General features: G+C 48.7%; 1 protein-coding gene across 4 annotated transcripts in view; it reads left to right on the forward strand.

Moving 5' to 3' along the window:
• The window catches only part of ARHGAP26 (Rho GTPase activating protein 26), a 451,541-nt gene that overhangs the window by 17,142 nt on the left and 412,793 nt on the right, over positions 1-21,606 (forward strand). For 2 of the 4 annotated variants that reach the window (XM_045183873.2, XM_045183874.2), the window contains exon 2: positions 179-264. The exons of 1 other annotated variant lie outside the window; for it this stretch is intronic. In XM_045183873.2, the coding sequence (XP_045039808.1) occupies positions 179-264 (86 nt within the window). Of the gene's footprint in view, positions 1-178; positions 265-5,870; positions 5,890-21,606 lie in introns of those variants that run through there. One more of the 4 variants, XM_053912484.1, reaches the window with a different exon arrangement.

Consider the following 21,606-nt stretch of genomic DNA (forward strand, 5'->3'; position numbering starts at 1 on the left):
GCCAAACCGCCCACCGCACTGCACAATCCAGAACCCCTTCCCATGCCTTTCTATATTCTTCATGGAAAGCCTTCAGAACTGAGCTGGCCAAGACTAAATCCTCCTTCACAGGAAGTGGGGGTGGGGAAGAACAATGCCATAAATGCTCTGAAATCTGTATTTTTTCCTGTCCCATCAGCTCTGCCATCTGGGATGGGGTGAAGCCAGGACGAGACGTCATTTGCAAAGGAGGCAGAGCCCATTGCCGGATATTTTGGCACCGAGGTGAGTTTTCAGATGGCTGTTGCTCACATTCTGCTGAAAGGACAGTGCCCTTGCGGAAACCACCACCTTTCCCACAAATGGGGAGGGAGAAGCCAGAAGAAGGGGAATCAAATGTGGACTTCTCCTGATTTACCTAATAATAGAAAGTTGGCAAAGTACGTCACAGAATAGAAAGTATTTGATAAAAATAGCATCTGTTAAGCTTGGGACTCAAGCTACAGATTCAGGGAAATGAAATTTTGAAATGCATTTTTTCCGTAATTATTTCCATACTAGTAGAACAGTTATGTCTCATTAATGAGAGAGGTATAAAATGCTGCTTTTCTCTGACCAAAATGAGTTTCTTTCCTGAGGTCTGATAGTGGAGGCAGTGACCCCCCTTTCCCCCAATCCCCCATTGGTTGTGGGTGTGGCTTCAGCATCCTGGAACCTGTCCTGGACTTTGAGACTAGCTAGCTCTTGGGCCCCTCTCACACCAGCTTGTGAGAGGAGAGACCTGGGAGAAGGGTTTCTAAACAAGCCAGTGTCGCTGAGTCCTGGGGTCCTAATTAGTAATAATGAGTGTGTAGACTTTTTACTCCATGGAGGGGCCTCTAGTCCGACAACCTTCAGTGAAAGGGCAAAGCAGACGGGGGCTGCTGTTGCCCCTCCCTCAGGCAGCTCCCAAAGTGTCTGGGAAGAATTTCCTTCCGTCAGGAGGTTCAGTCCCTTCCTGCTACTGAGGTGCCTGCAGGGTGTCCCCCTAGGTCAGGGTGGGAACCTGGGGTCTGGCCTTTCTCAAAGCACCTCCTAGAGCCCTGAGTTACTGTCCTCATGACTGTCATCTCTGTCGCCCACTCTCCCAGGTCCCAGCTCCTGATGTCCTCCTCTTGGTTGAGCTTCCTTTATGGAAGAACAAAGCTGAGCCAAACTAATAATCATAGATGAGAACAAGTGACCAAGCGGCCCCTTTTGCACTGGGTGACCTGGGTTGTTTTTTTAATTGTGGTAAGATACACGTAACACAAAATTTCCCATTGAAACCCTTTTTAAATATGCAGGTCAGTGGCATTAAGTACATCCAAAACTCTTTCATCTTGCAAAACTGAAACTCCGTGCCCAGTAGAATAGACAATAACCCCCTCCCCTACCCCCAGCCCTCAGCAACCACCATCCTATTTTCTGTCTGTGTGAATTTGGCTGCTCCACGTGCCTCCCATGGGCGGAATCAGACAGCATTTCTGTGTTTGTGACTGGCTTATTTAACCTAGCATGACTTCCTCCAGGTTCACCCATGTCGTAGCAGGTATCAGAACTCCTTCTTAAGGCTGAGTAACACTCCATTGTTGGACCATGGGACCTTCTGCTCTCCATTCATCCTTTGGTGGACACTTGGGTTGCTCCCACCTTTGAGCCGTTGTGGACACACTGCTGTGAGCAGAGCTGCTCTTTTCCAGATGGGTGTAGCCTGGTTGACCTTGAACAAGATTCTGTAGAGGCTGTAGGAAGGGAGTCCAAGTGGTGCCATATTTCAGGGGCCCTCCGAAGCAGGCTGGTGAGAGCTGTTTTAGGTGGAGACAGACTTGCATCCCTTGCACCAAACCCTGTGTTTTGCATTGCCTTAATGAAAAAGGACACAAAGCTATGCCTGGTGGGGCGGAAATGTTTCTGGCTGTAGACACTTAACTTCCCAAACCACTTGGCTGCAGGAACTTGGGCGGCGGTGGACTATCAGGCAGTGATGGCAGGGGGTGATAGAGTGAAGCAGGTATAAGGCTTTGGCATCAAACCCAGCAAACATGTTCCCCCCACATGGGCTTCAAATCCCTTCTTGTCCCGGCTCTTTAGGGCCTTTGCTGATTCACATCTACCCGCCCCCCCCAAGCTCTCCTGCTCTTTCAACTGCCTTAACTTCCCCGTTTCAGCACTGCAAGTCTTTAACGGAACCAAACTGCCAGCGAAAGCACAGCCCCTCCCTGGGCCCTGGGTCCTTTTCACCACCACCCTCTCTTCCCCTGCTCCCCCACTGCCTGCCCAGGGTTTGTTTTCACTCTCTGTTCTACATCCCCATCCTGTTCACTCCTAAACCCACTGCGCTGGCTTCTGCCCCTTTGCTGGCCTGGCTCCAGGCTCTGATGTGATCCTGCTGGCTTGCTGGTTGGAGCTCCTGCCGGACCTGACCTCAGCGCCCTGTTCGAGGCAAGGGCCAGGCGTCCTGAGAAGTTCAGGCAGCTTCTTGCTTCAGAGGCAGTGTCTAGAATACCAAGAAAAAAAATTATATATAAATACATATATATTATATATAAAAATATATATTTATATTTGTATATTTTCCTCATCAAAAGAAGGCCCGTGTGGCTCATTTGGTTGGAGCATTATCCCATAGACTGAAATGTTGCAGGTTTGATTCCAGGTCAGGGCACATACCTGGGTTGTAGGGTTCGATCTCTGGTCAGGGTACAGGAGGCAACCAATTGATGTTTCTCTCACACATTGATGTTTCCCTCTGTCTCTTTCTCCCTCTCTCCCCCTTCGTGTCTCTCTCTGTCTGGAAGTGGTGAAGGAATGTTCGTGGGTGAGGATTAAAAAAATTAAGGCATGTGGTATCCTGGTGAAGGTATATAATTCATGAAACTACATCTGTACAAACATATGCAAATTATCTTTCAGACAGTGCAGCATAGAAGTTAACAGATCAGCTCTGTTATCAGACCTCGATACTGTTCCCAGCTCTGCCAGTGGCTAGCTGGGAGACCTTGGGCAGCCTACTAAAGCCCACTGCTCTGCCTCACCTCACCTCGCTTCGACAAATGGTAATTGTAACAGTACCTACCTCCTAGGACTGTTAGGAGAAATGAATAAGATAGTGAGTGTCAAGTGCCAGGCACAGAGAGCATTTCATAAGGAACAACTCTCATTTCTATTTTTTATTGGTATGAATAGACCTTAGTATTTAAGTCTTTCTTGATTTTCACACCTGTGAAACCTGAATGAACTAATATGGTAGGAGAAGGAGTTCATTGCAATATTCTCTAGGAAATGATTGCTTTCCTAGTCAAAAACCTGTCGTGAGGACAACGTGAAGGGCTCCCAGCAGAACTACCCACAGGGGCAACCACAAGGCAGAGTCCTCATGGCAAACAACCACTGGAAAAACTCTTGGAACTACAATGAGATAATGCTCAACAGTCTGGCCACCAGATGAGGTATCTACTGTTTGATGAATTTCATAAAACTGTAGACCTCATTTCAAAATAAGCAGAAGGATTCCAAAAACAGATTGCCGAGGACATGAATAGGCATGTGAGTCTGATAGAATGGCTGAAACGCAGGCAGAAATGGAAGCACATTGCAGTAGAGTTGGCACATGCTGTCCCACCTGTAGAGACTGGAAGGCGGTTAAATATTGGGTTAAATATTAAATTAATCTAAGGTACTTTTTACCTTTTAAATGCAACTTCTAGAAAACGTAAAATTATGCACATGGCTCCTATTTGAGATTTGCTTTACGTTTTCGTTGCACTGCACTGGTCCAGACGGCCCCACATTCCCCTTGCCCCACCCTGGTCCAACAGGTGTTCACCATGACCTTGGACAAGTTAGTTTACCTGTCAGAGTTTCAGCTTCTTCATCAGTAAAGCAATAGTTGTAGGAATTAGAGTAATTAAAAAGCGTTAGAGTGCCTTGCACATAGGAGGCAGTCAACAAAAGTAAGCTGTTTATTTTTCTCTGTTGTTATTTAAACCCAGAGGGCGGGGAGTTTCCTGTATGCCAGTGCCATTCTGTATTCAAGCGGAGGCTTGAGGAAGTCCTCACAGTCTACTCAGTGGGGGGCGAACGTCTGCTACCTTTCAGAGCAGTGGCTCTTCGCGGGGGCAGTTGTGCCTCCCCAGGGCCACCTGGTGGTTTCTGAGACGTGTTTGATCGTCCAAACCCGGGGAGAGGGTTGTGACTGGCATCTAGTGGGCGTGGCCAGAGTTGCTGCTAAACATCCTACAGTGCACGGGACAGCCCCCAACCGTCCCCACACCGCAAAGAATTACCGCGTCCAAATATCAGCAGTGCCCAAGGTGAGAAACCCTGAATTTGAAGTTCCTGGTGATTTACAGACTTGGACTAATTAATGGCCAAGCTCCAGAACTGTGTGACTCAGGGAGAACTACAAGTGTCACCCAGCTGCCTCAGACAGCACATGATCTTTGAACTGGTGCACCGCGCTGGCCGCGCCCCCAGCATCAGCATCACCCAGCAAGTTGTAAGAAGAGCAAATTCTTAGGCCCCGCCCCAGTCCTGCTGAATCAGAACCTCTGGGGGTGGCGTGCAGAAATCCAGGGTTTAACAAGCCTTCCTCCAGGCGATTCTAAGGCACTCAAGTTTGAGAAGCCTTAAGCTTGAAGCCTTAAACTTAAACCTACTGCTTAGCTGACAGTGTTTCCTAGTTACCAACTCCTGCACATTCCATGTCTGAGCAGTAGGTGGCAGCAAATCCTATGACTTCACTGTAACAACTGATAAAAACTGAGTTTGATGCTTACTCCAAATCAACTGGGGACAAAATTGGGTGCTAGAGTGCTTTTGCCCTAGATCCCAGTTAATGCCAGCTTGCTAATTTCAGGAAAGTTAGGGGAAAAACATGGTTTGAAGTCATTTAAGTTGCCTTCTCGTAGGGCTTCCCTACTATAGTCAGGGCTTCCAGGGTTTTGAAATTGTTCAGTTCTAATTTATGTTTCAAAGGCCTAGTCTCCAACAGAGAGTTTACTGAGTAATTCAGGTTGGATTATTCTTCTAAAACACTTCCCACACTATAAAGTCCCCAAACCATGAGAATAAATCATTTCTGCTGTCCCTAGGCACCTTTGGGCCAAGCATTTGACCTGAACGGACCCTTGGCCCTTCGTCTATATGTGGATCAGATCTGGTGAATGATGACGTCTCAGGTTTCCTTGGATCTTCTGTCAGGCAGATACAATGAAATTAGTTTTGCAAACGTTGTTAAGGGTAAAAAAGGTGTATTACAGGGCAGGTAATTTTCCATTTCAGCCACAAGGGGGCATGCTCCATTACGCCATGGGCATCTGTGGTCCCTGTAAAGGCACTGAAGGGTGAGTCACCTGTTAGTAAAGGACGGTTGGGAAGGACTGTTACTTGTTTCCTGGTAAAAAGTGGCTGAGTGATGAGGCTTTGAGGTTGACCTCAGCCTTGGACTCTAGAGCAGGGTTTCTCAAAAGGTAACCTCATCCCCCAGCAGCAGCAGCTCATGGGAAGTTGTTAGAAAAGCAGATTCTTGGACCCATTCCAGACCAACTGAACCAGAACCTCTAGGGTGAGTCCCAGTGGTCCTTCGTTTAACAAGGATCATCTCCTGCCCCTGCCCCTCAGGTGATGGTGACACAGGCTCAAGCTTGAGAACCACCGCTCTGTGGCCCAGAGCATCTTCCCTGTTATTGGCTGGGACGCAAAACCACATTGCTATCTGATCTCATCACACTTCTGCCAAGTGGTGAAACCTAAGAGCCCACGTTCTTGATGCCCAACATCTTATTCAGGTCATTCACCTGAGAACACCCGAGGACACTGAGGTCAGTCACTCTGCAGGAACCTGGGCCGTCCCTGAGCTCCGAGGGAGATAAAGGAGCACTCAGTCAGGTACGGCCCTCACGAGCCTCCAGTCTCCTGTGGAAGGTGGATTGCCACAGGGGGCCAAAGACCCCGGGGGCTGAATGCTGTGGTTCTGAGCGCAGGTGGAAGCACACAGACTGAGACATTCCCTTCCTGTCCTTGCTGTCTGCACCAGCCCCTGCCTTTCTCCCTCCTGCTCAGCTGCCCAGTCTAGGTTTGCCCTAGTTTTCTCTTCCTTTCCCCTAACGGCCCACATCTTTTGTCTTATCCCCTCCCCCACCATTCTGGTTTTGTTTTAAATCACAAACATCTAGAAATAGATCCAGCAAAAGTGGGGACCCCAGACGGCAAGGGGAAAAGAGGGAACTGAGTGGGAAAAGACAGATTTCTATTCCGGGGAAAAACTGAGAACACCCAACCACACTTGAATAATTGTTGGTCCTGTCCCCAGCGCTGTGCAAGTCTGTGGAAGGGAGATGACTCTGGGCTGCAGGGTGGGGGGAAATTAGATGTGAGCTAAGGCTTGGCAGGTGAGGACCTTCAGGTGGGCAGAAGAGGGGGAGAGGCCATCCCAGCCCCACAGCAGGGACAGGGATGAGCTAGGGTATGAGGGGAGCATCGGGCGGCCTATTGGGGGTGTAATGGGGAGTCCTGGGAAGTGAGGTGGAATGGATCCCCAGATTGAGGAGGTGCCAGAGTTTGAGTTTGATGATGGAAGCAGTAGGGGGTACAGTAGGTTCTTGAGCAGAAAAGCACTGTGCACAAGAATATACCATACTGCTATTGTAAAGACATTGGCTATGGCAGGGGTTCACAAACTCAGACCCCTCCAGGACGAAACAGGCCAGGTACAGTCAGGCATGTGGAGTGGCTGCAGGGAGCTGGAGACCACGTGTCCACTTTAAAGTGTGCAGGCACCTCAGAAATTTGGACAGTTGTTGCCATGGGGAAACAAGCCCAGAACTGCCAGATCTCCCCGGTTTCCAAGAGAAGTCAGAACTCTGGCTTTCTTTTTCTTAACGGGAAGTTGCTTCATTTTTAAACATGGAAGCTAATGAAAAATTTTAAAATCTGGGCCTCTGCTTGGTCACTTCTGACCTGCATTTTTTATCTGACCTGGGCATTTGTACCAAATTCTCCAAATACTGTCACTATTGTTTCTTCTTAGTTTGCTCCTCACTCTTTTCTATGAAGCCCATTTATTGTGAACAAAAATAGCTATAACATTCATTGAACATTAACACTGTACTGTTTCAAACACTTCACATGGGTTGTCCCATTTCATCCTCACACTCCCTGTATGGTCAGTGACTTCCCTGTTGTAGACAACGCTGAGGCTCCAGATGACACAGTAAGTGGGAGAGCCAGGGCCCCACCCAGGTGGGCGGATTCCTGAGCCACACATTTGACCTGTATCTTACATCCTTTCCTCTGTGGTTCAGTTACCACATTTCAGTCATGCTTTTCCCTCTTCCAAGCCTGAGTGATGTTCGTGAGACTGCGTTTACCTTCTTGTGTTAAAATATCAGATCTGCTTTTCTTGCTGCCCATGCCTTAGTACGTAAGGCATGGGAGTCTGTTCTGGTCGGTTTGACAGACATGAGTGCCCGTGATGTGCCACGCACTGTGCTGGGCACCAGTGGTCCAGCTTCAGGAGACCGTTTTAATAGGGGATGCTGACAAAGAGAAGCGCACCATGTCAGTCTATTATGGGGTAGCATGTTGGGGTAAGGACATCTTTAGCATGCAGTGAGACAGTAGGGTGGAGTCTCGAGAATGTGGGAGCAGGGTCATGGGGGCTGAGTGTCAAAGAGCTCCAAGGAATGCCAAGATCCAAGAGGCCAACCACTGGAGGAACTGGAGGGTACAGGGGAGGTCAAGAGAGAGGTGACAAGGCATCCAGGGGAGTCAGGGGACAGCAGGGTTGACTCTTCACAAGAGGGCAAATACACAGGGAAAGGAGCCAGTGCCCAAGGAGGCAGGGTTGAAAGGCTGAAGGGGGACCCCAAGGAGAGAGTAAAGGTCTGTTTGTAGAGCGAGTGGATGAGAGGCATCAGCGGAATGGCTGGAAGAGGGCAGTCCCTCAGCTCAGCCTGGCACATAGGAAGGCTGCTCTACCTCTGTCTGTAGGACCGTAGGTGGGCTGCTGTGCCTCTTTGACCCTCAGTTTTGACCCTTCTGGAAGGTGGAGTCTCTCGCTCATACAGTCTGGTGAGCATTGTGTAAGATGCCTGGCCCAGGGCAATCACTCAGACCAGCTGAGGCACTACTATCATTGTAGGCATTTGGTAACTGTTTGTTGAATGAATGAAAGAGCAATGGTGTAAGAGACCCCAGTGATACCCACTGGAGGTGAGTGACCAGGGCAGGAGCTAAAGCTTGAGACTGGCCTGTGATTACATTTATCTTCTAAGGACTAGGAAATAATGGTTACATTCATTTGAATGGGACTTCAGCTTTATCATAAACTCCAGACGAAGCCATCTGGTCACCTGAAAAGCAGCCTGCCCGACGGGCGAGTCTGATCAAAGATCCTGCACTTGAAATCAGCTGTCATTTAGTGCTGAGGCTGCGGGATTTTCCTCAGAGGGTTTGTCTGCACTCAGGCAAACATAGCATTCCTTTAGGTTACCTCACTCCTGCAGGTGCAGACAGCCCCGCCATGGAATGCTCTCTCCAGGGCAGCAGCAGCAACCTGGCACCTGGCATGGAGGAGCCCATCTGGTGATACACAGCCATTCAGGATGCTTGCCAGCCATGCCGGCTTCCGGTGATTGGTGGATACAGCTGCTGACCTTGCTCCTAAATAAAATGGAGCAGGACAGTCTCCTGGCCAGGTGGGAAGCTCCAGATGACCTTGGGGATTCCCACTGGACCCAGAAAAAGAGAGAAAAGCTTTGTAAAATTATTGCATTCATGCTTTCCATGTCGGTAGTCACTTTTGTTTAAGGATCTCAACTGCTGGGGTGCGTGTGAGGTTTTCTCCACGGTTTCTGGTCCAGCGGTGGTGGGCCTTGACTTTCAGGCAGTGATGCAGTCCCCTGGCAGAAGGGACCTGGCAAGGAATGCATGGGTAATTTATTTTATTTGAATGATATAATATCTACAGCATTGAGTCCCAAGCTTAGCTGTGTGCTGGGTTCCTCAGTGGAGTAGGACCCACTCAGGGCTGCAAGTTCTCAATCAGTAGGTGAGTGGCCAGACCCAGATACCTGCATGGTTAAACAGCTCCTTAGGCCTGTATCCAATCACCTGGGGCACTCACTTAAAAATGTAGGTTTTTCAGCCCCACCCCAGACTCACTACAAAGACAACCCTGGGGTGTGACCCACTTCATTTTTAACAGGTGACTTAACCACAGAGATTCCTGAACACGCTCATGTTTGAGAACGGTTGCACAAGAGATTCTGATGCACCAGGACACGGGAAAAGCCTTCCCTCAGCAACTGAGCAAGGGGGTGGCCCCCAGAACACAAAGAAACAAAGAAAGTGGAAAAGTGATGTAATCCGAGGCCTCGGTGAGGGTGAGGCCAGTGAATGTGATGGAAAAACACCAGGGCTGCTTGCCTTGACTGGGACAAAGCTTTGGAGGGTGCAGGGGGGGGGGTGGCTGTGTGAGAACCTGACAACTGTTGACACTACACAGCTCTTGGTGAAGGGGACTAGTGGTCATTACCAGCCTCCTCCCTGAGGAGGAGCTGCTGCTGCTGCTGCTGCCGCTGCCGTCAAACGTATGTGGCCCCTCAGTCACCCTGGCATGGGAAACCTGGACCACGGAGGTCGGACACCCACCCTGGCCTCAGCCTGCAGGGCTGGACCTCGAGGGAGCAGAGGGGCTCAGCACACGCACCTGTGTGGCATTTCAGGACAGGCTCTTCTGACAGCCCCACGGAGCCTCTGCCCCCTGCATCCTGTGTCCCCTCTCCCAGGGGACAGCATGAGAGGTGTGAGTCCCTGGGGAGCCAGTGCAGAGCTAATTCTCTAGGAACCCAGCCGGCCAGACAATGGCCACCCTGTTCCTGTGTTCGCTGGCACCCAGGCAGGCAGGTAACCCAGAAACTGCCCCTGTGCCCTTTGGGGGCAGGCACATTAAATGCTCTCCTTTCAACTTTGGCCTCACATGTCACAGGCTGAGAAGATGCAGTTCCTCTCTAAAGCACAGTTTTTCCACACTCTTTGACCATGAAGCCTTCAAGAGGGCCTTTTCTCTTTCTCTGCTGCAGCTGATGGTCCTGGGAGACTTTATAAATCTTTAGAAGAATTCTCCCACAAACTCCTGGGAGAAGGGGAACCCATATCCACCTGGGGATATGGTCCGGGAACACTCAAAGTGTCCCACTCTATCCCCAAGACAACCAGAGATCAAACAGTCATCCCAAAAGGTCAGAAACTGGAGACATTTAAAATATTTGTTTTTGAACTCTTCATTGTACTCAATAGCATTGCAAAAATTAAGGCAGCTTTCCAAAATGCACACAATATATCTCAGAGGAATAGAAGCAAAGAGAAAATAAAGGAGAGAAAACCAGACCAAAGTTTTTGCATAAATTTCCTGGGGTACTTATTAAAGACAGCACGGACTTGGTTCTGAGCTTTTCAGCAAGAAGTGATCCATCCTAAAGGTAACCCAACTACCCTCAGTTCCGTCAGCCTTTCCTTTATTAAAGTCTCCCATTTATTGAGCATTTGCTATGTGCCAGGCATTATCATAGGCAACGAGGAGAGTGACGTGTGAACAAAACGAAGCCCCTGTCCTCAGGGAGCTTACTTTGCAGTTGAGGGAGGTAAACAGCCTACAAGTAAACAGTGAAAGATAGGATGAAACTATGTCAGGGGATGCTAAGTGTTTACAGAAAAACAAACCAGTGTGCAGGGGTCTACCTCTTTTAGAAAGACTGTCAGGGAGGGCCTCTCAGGGAGCAATGCTTGCGCAGCCACCTGAAAAGTGAGGAAGTTGGCCCCGTGGATGGGAGGGTGGCACTGTAGGCACAGAGGGCAGCGTGTGCAAAGGCCACAAAGCCAGAGGGCACTGGATGCATCTGAGAAACTCCTGAGAGTTCAGTGGGCCTGGAGCTCAGAGAGGGGAAGTGGAGAGAGGAGTGGCTGTCTGCGGGGGTTGTGCAACGTGGCAGCCCTGGGTGGAGCCGAGGTCAGGAGGAGAACAGGACTTTACAAAGCAGGAGGACTTGGACTTTTCCTCCGAGTGAAATGGGCAGCTCGTGAGAGCGCAAGGCAGAGAGGAGATCTGGTTTCCAGAGATCACTCTAACTGCTCCCCGGGAAAGAGGGTGTTTGTTGGTTTGCTAGGGCACCACACTGAACACCACAGATGGGTGGCTGACACAGAAACCTGTACTGTAACGGTTCTGGAGGCTACACGTCTGCGATCTGGATGTTGGCAGGTTTGGTTTCTCCCGAGGCCTCTCTCCTTGGCTCGCCGAGGGCCGTCTTCGCCGTGTGTCCTTGCAGGGTCTCTCTGCTGTGCCTGCTGGTGTATCCCTGGTGTCTCTCGGTGTGCCCAAGTTTCCTCCCTGGGTAAGGACACCAGTCAGGCTGGATCAGGGCACACCCTAATGGCCTCGCTTTAGTTCCATCACCTCTTACAGGGCTCTTTCTCCAAATACAGCCACATTCTGAGGGCCTGGGGGTTAGAGCTTCAACACACGAATTTGGAGGAAATGATTCAGCCCATGAGGGGGCAGACCAGTGAGGGGGCTAGCAGGAGTTGATGGTGGCTTGGAGCAGAGTGATAGATGTGAACATGTGAGAGGTTGTCAGGTTCTACAAACATCTTCACTGCAGAATGGGGTTCACTGATGGATTGGATGGGGGTGTGAAGAAAGAAAAGAGTCAAGGGGTCTCCGATTTTTTTTTTTTTCCAGGAGAAACTAGAACCAGCGGCTGGTGTTCATTGCGATGGGAAAACTATGGGAGGAGTGGAGCTGGGGGCTGAGATCAAGGAGTTCCGTTTGGGACCTGTTAAGTTTGAGGTGCCTGTTAGGCATCCAGGTGGAAATGCCAGGTGGCCAGTAGGATATAGCAGCCTGGGGTTTAGGGGACAGGTCCGGGTTTATTGACATAATTATTCTTTCTCTTTTTATAGTAGCTTTATTGAGATAATATTCACAAACAATAAAACTCACCCTTTTAAAGTGTACAGTTTGGGGATTTTAGTTTAGTCATGTGATTGTGCAACCATCGCCACCAATTTCAGAACATCTTCATCACCCCAGACAGAAACCCCACACGCATTAGTGATCTCTCCCCGTCTCTTTCTCCTCTCAAGCCCTCAGCAACCCCTGATCTTTCTCTCTCGTAGACTTACCTGTTCTGAGTATTTCATAAAAATGGGGTCATACAACATGTGGCTTTTTGTGTCTGTCTTCTTTCATTGAGCATAATGTTTTTAGGGTCTATCCGTAAGTATCAATACCCCGGTCCTTTTTTAAGGCCAAATAATATCCCATCGCATGGATAGGCCATATTTCGTTTATGTACTCATTAGTTGATAGATGTGTGGGTTGTTACTGCTCTCTGGCTATTGTGAATAGTGCTGCTGTGAACATTCACGTACAGACTTTGTGGGAACACACATTTTCAGTTCCTTTGAGTATGTACTTTGGAGTCAAATGCTAGGCCGTTGGGTAACTCTATGCTTAGTATTTGAGGAACCTCAAAACTGCTTTCTCAAGCAGTTTTACATTCCCCCCAGCAATGTATGAGGATTCCAATTTTTCCAGATACTCGGTAACCCTGATTATTGTCTGTTTGTTACAGCCATATTCCATGGTGTGAAGTGGTATCTTACTGGGGTTCTGATTTGCATTTCCTGGAAAGCTAACAATAATGAGCACTTTTCATGTTGTGCTTATTGCTCATTTGTATATCATTTTTAGAAATACGTCTGTTCAAATGTTTGCCTATTGTTAATTGGGTTGGTTGTTTTTATTGCTGAGTTCTAAGAGCCCTTTATACGTATTCTGGGTACAAGTCCCTATCTGACACGTGATTCACAGGTACTTTTCTGTATTCTGTGGGCTGCCTTTTCCTTTCCTGATGATATTCTTTGAAGAACCAAAGTTTTTAATTTTGATGGGCTGACATATATTTGAGAGCCATCAGCATATAGATGTTATTTTAAGCCACCAGACTCCAGTAGCTCCACTAGGAAGTTAGTTTAGTAAGGAATGGAAGTGTCCAAGGACTGAACCCAAGGTTGCCCATCATTCGTAGGTCCAAGACATGAGAAAATACCGGCAAAAAAGGCTAATAAGGAATCCATTGCCATTTGCCCTCTCCTCCCAGGTTTGGAGTGTTCATCCCTTTCTGGGGTGGCAACAAAAATTCAAAATTTTTGTTTGTTTTTTAGGCAGCACAGTTCTGGTCCTCTGTGCCGATTCTTTTCAAGGCCATGCAGACACCAGGGTGCTTTCCCATTCCAATGAGTTCTTTTTCTCCCAGGCCCCTAATTAGGCAGAGACCTGCTGGCCTCTGTCCATAAATCTCTATTCACATCTCAGACCACTTTTTTCTTTCACCCAAAGTGTTCGCCCACGTGTATCACTCGCAGCCCCGCCCCCTGTGCAGGTTTCCTCTCTCCATCTCGTCAAGTTAAGAGCGCCCTGAATGTGGCTGCAGTGCAGCCACCATCCATTATAGCCTTGCTTCCAGCAACCAGGCCAACCTATCTACAAACCAAGCTAGGGCTTCTTCTTCCCTCAGCTGGTGTCGAGGACACCTTACATGGCATAGGTGCAAGCTGGGGGAGGGACATTTGTGCAACTGTGATCGCTAACCCGAGAGTCTGGATTGTCCCTCCCCGCAGCTTGATCCCAGATACACCATTTCCTTCTCACAGGGTCCTGCTGCTGGGCCCGCCTGACTCTGTGACATGGTAGATCCGACGGAACCCAGCTCATAAGAGGCAGTTGCAGACACGTGATCACTCTGTACCCAGCGGTCAAACATTCTGTCTCTACTAGGGCCCAGGAACACATCAAGAGTTGTTTCTCTAAAGTGTATGCTTCTCTGCTGGCCATTTGTGGCCTTGATCTAGAATCCCAGGACTGCATCATGATTCTCCCACTGGGTGTTTCCCCAGCTTGTCTTTTACTTTAGAGGGGACATTCTGGTATGACTCTGACCATTAGACCCCCAAAACTTCACAGTGGCTGTGACTGGTCCCTGAATCTTCAAAGCATTTGTGTCCCACCCTGTAAGGCGCGCTTGTCTTACCAAGGCTTTTGGTGTCTGGCCACCTCTCACTCATCCTGTCTGATCAGTCTGATTCCATCAATGTAAAAGGTCAGGGTAATGTTTTGGGGGATGTCCAGGTGGTCCAGATCTCTTTGGGCTCTATTATGACAGACGGCGAGAGTGTTAAAAGGGCATGGAAGCAAACCTGTAAATAAGTGCTGTCAGTTTTGTAATCATGTGAAATGTTTCTGATCTTTTCAATTAAACACAGACAATATGTTTACTGAGTAACGAGCCACGTGCCGTCTACCTTGGGCCTTATTCATCTCCAATAGCAAAACACCACACCCAGCACAGCAGCTGCATCAGGACTACAGTAGGCTGAGTTGCAGTCATCTACAGTCATTCTCCAGCCCCAGCTGGTCTCAGCAGGGGTCTGACTGGCAAGTGAACTGAGGATACAGTAGGACCCCTGCCTCTGCATCATCTACACTTTTAATAGTGACACTAATCTTCTCCATCCGTCCAGGATGCAATGCTTTTCATTTATAATCCTGGCCATGAGGGAGTGGGCAGGTTCAGAGGTTTCCATTTGACCTTGTCCACTATCATAGCTCTTACACCAAAGGCCAAGGCCTTTTCTCTTAGGATGGCTCCTTTCTCATACGGATGCACCTACTGCTTCAGGTAACAGGTTCTGGATCTGAAAATTGACCTCATCCAGGAACTGAGTGGGGACCATGACTTTGTATTGGGATAATTGCCTTCAATCTCTTGCTCCTCTATTCTTGCTTTTCCTTTCCTTTTCTTTCTTTCTTTTTTTTAAATTATAGACATCATATATCACCTTGTTATCTGTCCTTCCTTTTTGCCCGTAGGAATGCTATGCTTTATCAAAAACTCAACTCCCTGTAGGTCAGTCTCCCTTAGCTGCTCCTCCAAACTTGCCAGTTGTTATAGTAAAAGCCGCCAGAACTGGCTTCTGGTGACCGACACCCCACCTCTGTTACTTGAGAATGGGGATATTAACAAGCCCAGCTCTGTGACGACCTGTCTGGCTTACAGAGGAGAGCCTGCACTGAACTTCTAGTGACACTAAGTTAATCAGGTCCCGATGGCCTTAGTTAATGGTGTGTCTTCTAGGCCATCTCAGGGAGCGGGATCCTAAGGTCCCCTGGCCTCATATAATGTATCTATACCAGTTTCTCACTACCTTCACCTTCTTTATTGTTCCCTCTACTTACTGTCTTTCAGAGCAAAGTAGGCATTTCCACTTTGTTCACTGTGGGCTGTCACTCTCTGCAGGCTGCCAAGAGTGATTGGATTGTTGTCTATTGCTGTGGATGAAATTCCCCCCAAAACCTGGTGGCTTACAAGAACGTACATTAACTCACAGTTTCTGTGGGTCAGGTCAGAAGTGGCTTAGGTGAGGGACTCTCCTGGGGCTGCAGCCCAAGACTCACTTGGCTGGCAGCTGGTGATGTGGGACCTCCCTTCTCCTCCACATGGCCTGTCATCCTCTAGGACCCCTATTCTTCATGTGGCTTCTCCAGTAAGACAGTCTGGGCTTCTTTACATGGTGGCTGGGCTCCGTGAAAAACAGGGGGGGAGAGAGAGCATGCCAGACAGAGAGAATCTATGACTTGAGCCAGTGTAGTCACAGAAGTGACATCCCATCACATCTGCCATTTTCTACGTGATAGAAGTGAGTCCATAGTCCAACCCACACTCAGGAGGAAGGGATTACGCAAGGGCATGAATACCAGAAGGGAGGGGTTACTGGGGGACATTTGGGAGGCTGCCTACCATAGCTACCTTAACAGCAAGTTTGCCTCAACACCTGGGGTCATTGATGGGATGTTAAATCCCATGTCCCAAGGAAATACCTCAGTCAAAGTATTTGAGTATTATAGTCTTGATCAAGAACCCTCAAGTCTAATCCCTGAGGTCCATCTCTGGCTCCTGCTAATACATGCTAGCGAATTCTTACAGCTCTCATTGTACAGTCTCTTTCCTCCCTGGCCAGGCCCAGCATGCCCTGGAATTTACTCCTAGATATCAGAAGGTGAGGGTAGTTTTTCAGAGGCTTTGTGGGGCAGAGGCCTCAGCAGCATAATCCAACATCATCAGGTGCTAACTCTTACTAACAGGAGGTGGGCTACCTCTGCATAGCCACTTCACCAGGGGCATGAATGTGAACACACCCAGAGCTTCTATCCAGATGCCCCCATCTCACATTTTAGGGCCCAGATTTCAAACCAGGGCTCTAACCTTAGTATAGTAGCCAGTGTAGGCTGAGCTTTTGAAAGTCTCCAGGCCTCTGAAACTCTAACAATGGAGATGTGCTTCTGCTCCTTAGCTATATTAGCTCTTTCACTGCAGGAAATAAAGGCCTCTTTCTCAAAGAGCAAAGAAGCCCTCTGGCTCTCACACTTAGCCCTTAACTGTTTGTTGAACTGTTTGTTAATGATCCTAGTTTCTCTTTCCCTGCAGGCCTTTAAGACAACTTAGCTAACCCTGCTGTTCTGGTAGATACCACCCTCTCTCACCTACTCAACGTGCTTCCTCCCACCTGTCAGACTGTTTCTGGCCGCGGATGCTTCCCCAGGCCACCACCAGTGACACTTCAGCAATTAGGCTACTACCTTGTGCCAAGGACCCTCTGTGCCCGAAAGTCTATTTGGGATGGTGTCCCCTTTTCCTTCCTGGTGGTGAGTGAGGCAGTCCCCAAGCCCCATCTCTCTGCCTGCTTTCTCCAACCATTCCCATGCTAGTTTGGGTTCTTTGAGAAGCAGATGCCAAGATGCAATGAAGTGCAAGAGATTTGTTTGTGAAAAAGGGAAGGAGCAGGACTAGGCAGGGAGAGTCTTCAGAGTGTTTGGCAAGTCTGATATCTGTTTAAGGAGACTAGAGGAAGGAAGATTGGTTAGGAAAAGTCTCAGACTATATATAGCACAGTTCTAAGGAAGTTGCAGCCTGGTCAGTGGAGGACCCTTCAACCAGAGTTGGAGGAGCCCTGCGCTGGGGCCCACAATGCTCAGTCATTGCTGGGAGCAGCTCTGGAAAGCCAACCACACACCTCGCCCTACACCAGCTCCATGCAGTGTCTCCATGTCCCAGTCTGCAAGTGCCCTGACTCCTACTCGCCCCAGTTCTCTAAGCCAGCTGAGACTATGTAAATGCTCCAACCACCAACTGTCTGCATTTGAGGGCCCTCTGCCCTAGGAACTCAGCCAGGTGCCCCTCCTGGGCTGCCCCCCACTCCCCCCACTCCCCTCGCTGGCTGGCCCTCAGTGCTGGCCTGCTCTCAGGAACGAAGAGTAGCAGGGCCATGGGATAGTGGGGTGGAGGGCAGTGACAGGGAGGGGCACTTACCCTTGGAGTCTCATCTAGGATTAACCAGTCAGGCTCAGAAAACCTAGGCCACGGAAGCTGCCTTGACAGCCAAAGGGGTTCCATGGGTTTGAGGCTCCAGCCAGAGACAAGTCTCATAATGTGAAGGCTTCCAACTGTGCTCCCGCCCTGCTCTGTGAACTGCACTTCCACCATGGCGCTCATGCCTTTGGCTGGAGCAGAATCTCCTCCAGGCTCCTCTTTTTACACTATATTCCTCACCCCATCTTCATCCTCACTTCCCAAGGATGAAATGATGAACTCTCCAATGCTCCTCTGTGAACTCATTTTCCTGGGCCTTTCCCCAAACTAACCCTGGGGAGTAGGACCTTGGTGGAGGTACACAGGAGGGGGTGGGCTGAAGGGAAGCCTGATCCTGAAAAAAATGAAGGACTGCATAACAGACTGCTGCTCCTTGCCAGGAGGGTGCAGTGATTACATTTGTTTCTACGCGCCTAGGCCACTTTACCTCCAGGTATTCTAGGGAGAGATTTTTGTGTCTTTGAGGCAAGAAAGCTACCGTTAATGTCATGCAATGAGTGGGCTGGGAAAAGGATAGAGTCAGGCAGTGTTTCTGTCCCCTTGGGTGCCTTCAGAAGGTGTTGGGGATGGGGGAGGACCTCAGAGAGGCTCATTCTGACTGAGCACTTTCATACTGTAACTTCCTCAGGATGAAAATTATCCCAGCCCAAAGACAACAGCCCTTCCCTAATCCTGCAGCCTCCAGGGAGAGAACACTTTGTTCGTGGGGGAGAGCAGACCGTGGTGGTTGTTCCCATCCCGGACAGGAAGGTGGCCCCTTGCTTGTTTTAGCAGCAGGACAAAGAGGCCAGGCAGGAGGACCTGGCCTGGGGCTTGCCTTTTCGTCAGCAGTTGTTCATACACCTCCCAGGTAGAGGGGGTAAGGACAGGGATGCTGGTCTCGAGGAGAGTGACCTCAAAGTGGAGCTGCCTCTGGGTGGTGAGGAGTATGCTAGCCCCGAGCTCTGCAGCAGACCTGGAGGGGCTGGGGCTGGTTGCCAGGCATCTCTGAGCCCCAACTTCTAAATCAGATAGATAGACAGATAGATTGATAGGTAATATTGATAGATAAATAATAATGATAGATGATCAATAAATAGATAAATAATGATAGAAAAATAATGATAGATGATTCATAGATAATGATAGACAGAAATAGTGGTAGATAATGATGAGAGATGATAGATAGATGGATGGATAGATAGATAGATAGATAGATAATCCTTCATAGGCTTGTTTTGAAGTTAAGGGGAGTAAGGTGTGAAAAGTACCCAGGCCAGGCCTGGCATGCTAAGGTCTAAAATGAAAGCTGCTGCTAAGTGTGGGTGTTTCTGTGGTAGACATTGGAGCAGCAAGTGTATTCTGCTTGCCAAACTCAGATGTGTCTGAAATGTCCAATCAGTTCAGTACTTACAAAAAAAAATCAAATGGAATCTGACCCTCAGCCCCCATTGTATCAGGCTTTCAGAAAACTCAGTCTCAGTCATTGTTCCAGCTCCAGATTTCACAGGGAGCCCAGACATTGGGGAGACCCGACGCTGACACAAGGAACTGATGCGTGGGCCCTGTCCAGGCTCAGTGAGCATCTGACGCCTGTGGACTCTGCATTTCAGTGCCTCCCAGGGCTCAGGACTCCCAGGCCAGGCTCCCACACCTGGGCCCAGCGACCCTGAGGCCAGCATAAAGTTTCCCCACCCTCTGTCCCACAACTACCCTGGTTTCCTCAGGGGTCGGTCAGGAGTGTCTCCAGGGCCCCACCACTCACCAACCTGCAGATCTCCCTCTGCTGGAGGAAATCCTGCTTCTCCTCTCCCTGTCAAAGGCGGGCCCCTCATTCTCCTGGCCCTATGAGCCCCTAACCCTCTGCTCTTCAACTTGGTAAGAACTTCATAAAAGAGAAAGACAGGCTGGCTCCAGACAGCTTCTGCTTTTAGCTCTGCATCCAAACTCCCCTATGGCAGGAAGGTGGGGGTGGGGGAGGGTTGTAAGAGGGCCAAAGGCACATTTATTTACTTACTTATTCAAGAAACCTTTTCTCACCCTGACTGATGTGGCTTGGTTGGCTGGGTGTCATCCCATACACTCAAACGCCACTGGTTCCATTCCCGGTCAGGGCACCTGCCTGGGTTGCAGACCAGGTCCCCAGTTGGGAGTGCATGAGAGGCAACCACACAATGAGGTTTCTCTCCCTCTCTTTCTCTCTCCCTTTCTCTGGAAAGAAGTAAATTAAATCTTTAAAAACTCTCTGCAAAAAAAAAAGAAGAAATCTTTTCTTACCCTGACTGGTGTGAGTGTCGTCACACACACTGAAGTGCCACTGGCTCCATTCCCAGTCAGGGCACATGCCCGTGTTACAGGTTTGGTCCCCAGTCAGGGCACCTATGAGAGGCAACCGATTGATGCTTCTCTCCCTTTTCCTCCCTCTCTTCCACTCTCTCTAAAAATAAATTTAAAAATCTTAAAAAAAATAAGAGAGACCTTTCCTCTGTGTCTCTGTGTCAGATGCCACCCTCACCCCACAGTCATTGGTGGACAGCTCGGTCTGCGGAGGCTGACTCCCTCATGATGGGGTCACATGGTAGGCGCAGGGACAAGCATGGAAGGCAGTCCGGCCCAGTGCTAGGGCGCTGGAAAGAGAGGAAAAGAAAGTAGCAGAGTGGAGAATGGGACAGCAGAGTTCATATCCGACGTCTGAATCAAGACTCCAGCCTACAGCGAAAGATGTGGACAGACATGGTCTGGGCAGAGGAGAGAGTCTTGGTGGGAGTCTGGAACCTTGAGTGAGGTGGCGGTGCAGCAGGAGGCTGCAGAAGGCGTCGGAGGCCAGGTCATGGCCTTCTGGGCCATGGTGGGGTCCCATCGAGAGGATTTGAAGCAGAGCAGCAACAACCTGATTTTATTTATTTATTTACTTATTATTTGTTTGTTTATTTATATTTTATGTATTTACTTTGAGATAAAAGGGAAGGGAGGGAGAAAGAGAGGGAGAGAAACATCAATGTGTGAGAGATACTTTGCCCTGTTGCCTCTTACACGCCCCCAACTGGGGACCCTGATTTATATTTTTAAAATTTAACTTTGGCTTTAGACAGGAAATGTTTTATGTGGGAGGCAAAAGTGAAGCGGGAGACCACGAGAGGTGGTTTCCGTGGCACAGGGGGGCCGTGGCTCCTGTGCACCATGGGGACAGCACCTGTCCTGCCACAGGAGACTGCGTGTCAGTATTTTCATTAAAATTTTGTTAATTTTAAGTTACAGTTGACATTCACTATTATACTAGTTTCAGGTGTACAGCACAGTGGTTGGACATTTATATAACTTAGGACCATTGATGTTTTGATTTTTCCAGCAAAGCAGCTTGGCTTCCTTTAATTATCCACTTTCTTTTTTTTTTTTTTTTTTTTTTTTCTTGTATCATCTTCTTGTAATTTTCTTTTTTAAATATATTTATTGATTATGCTATTACAGTTGTCCCATTTCCCCCCCACTCCACTCCATCCTGCCCACCCCCCTCCCTCCCACATCCCCCACCCCCATAGTTCATGTCCATGGGTCATACTTATAAGTTCTTTGGCTTCTACATTTCCTACACTATTTTTACCCTCCCCCTGTCTATTTTCCACCTATCATCTATGCTACTTATTCTCTGTACCTTTACCCCCTTCTCCCCCTCCCACTCCCTTATTGACAACCCTCATGTTCTAGTTGTTTGCCTAGTTTGCTCTCGTTTTTGTTTTGTGTGTGGTCGTTAATAACTGTGAGTTTGCTGTCATTTTTACTGTTCCTATTTTTGATCTTCGTTTTCTTAGGTAACTCCCTTTAACATTTCATATAATAAGGGCTTGGTGATGATGAGCTTCTTTAACTTGACCTTATCTGACAAGCACTTTATCTTCCCTTCCATTCTAAATGATAGTTTTGCTGGATACAGTAATCTTGGATGTAGGTCCTTGCGTTTAATCTTGGGTAATGTAATTATGATGTGCCTTGGTGTGTTCCTCCTTGGGTCCAGCTTCTTTGGGACTCTCTGAGCTTCCTGGACTTCCCGGAAGTCTATTTCCTTTGCCATATCGGGGAAGTTCTCCATTATTTGTCCAAATAAGTTTTCAATTTTTTGTTCTTCCTCTTCTACTTC

This window comes from Desmodus rotundus, chromosome 10 (genome assembly GCF_022682495.2).
Source record: "Desmodus rotundus isolate HL8 chromosome 10, HLdesRot8A.1, whole genome shotgun sequence".
In the NCBI taxonomy this organism is placed as follows: domain Eukaryota; kingdom Metazoa; phylum Chordata; class Mammalia; order Chiroptera; family Phyllostomidae; genus Desmodus; species Desmodus rotundus.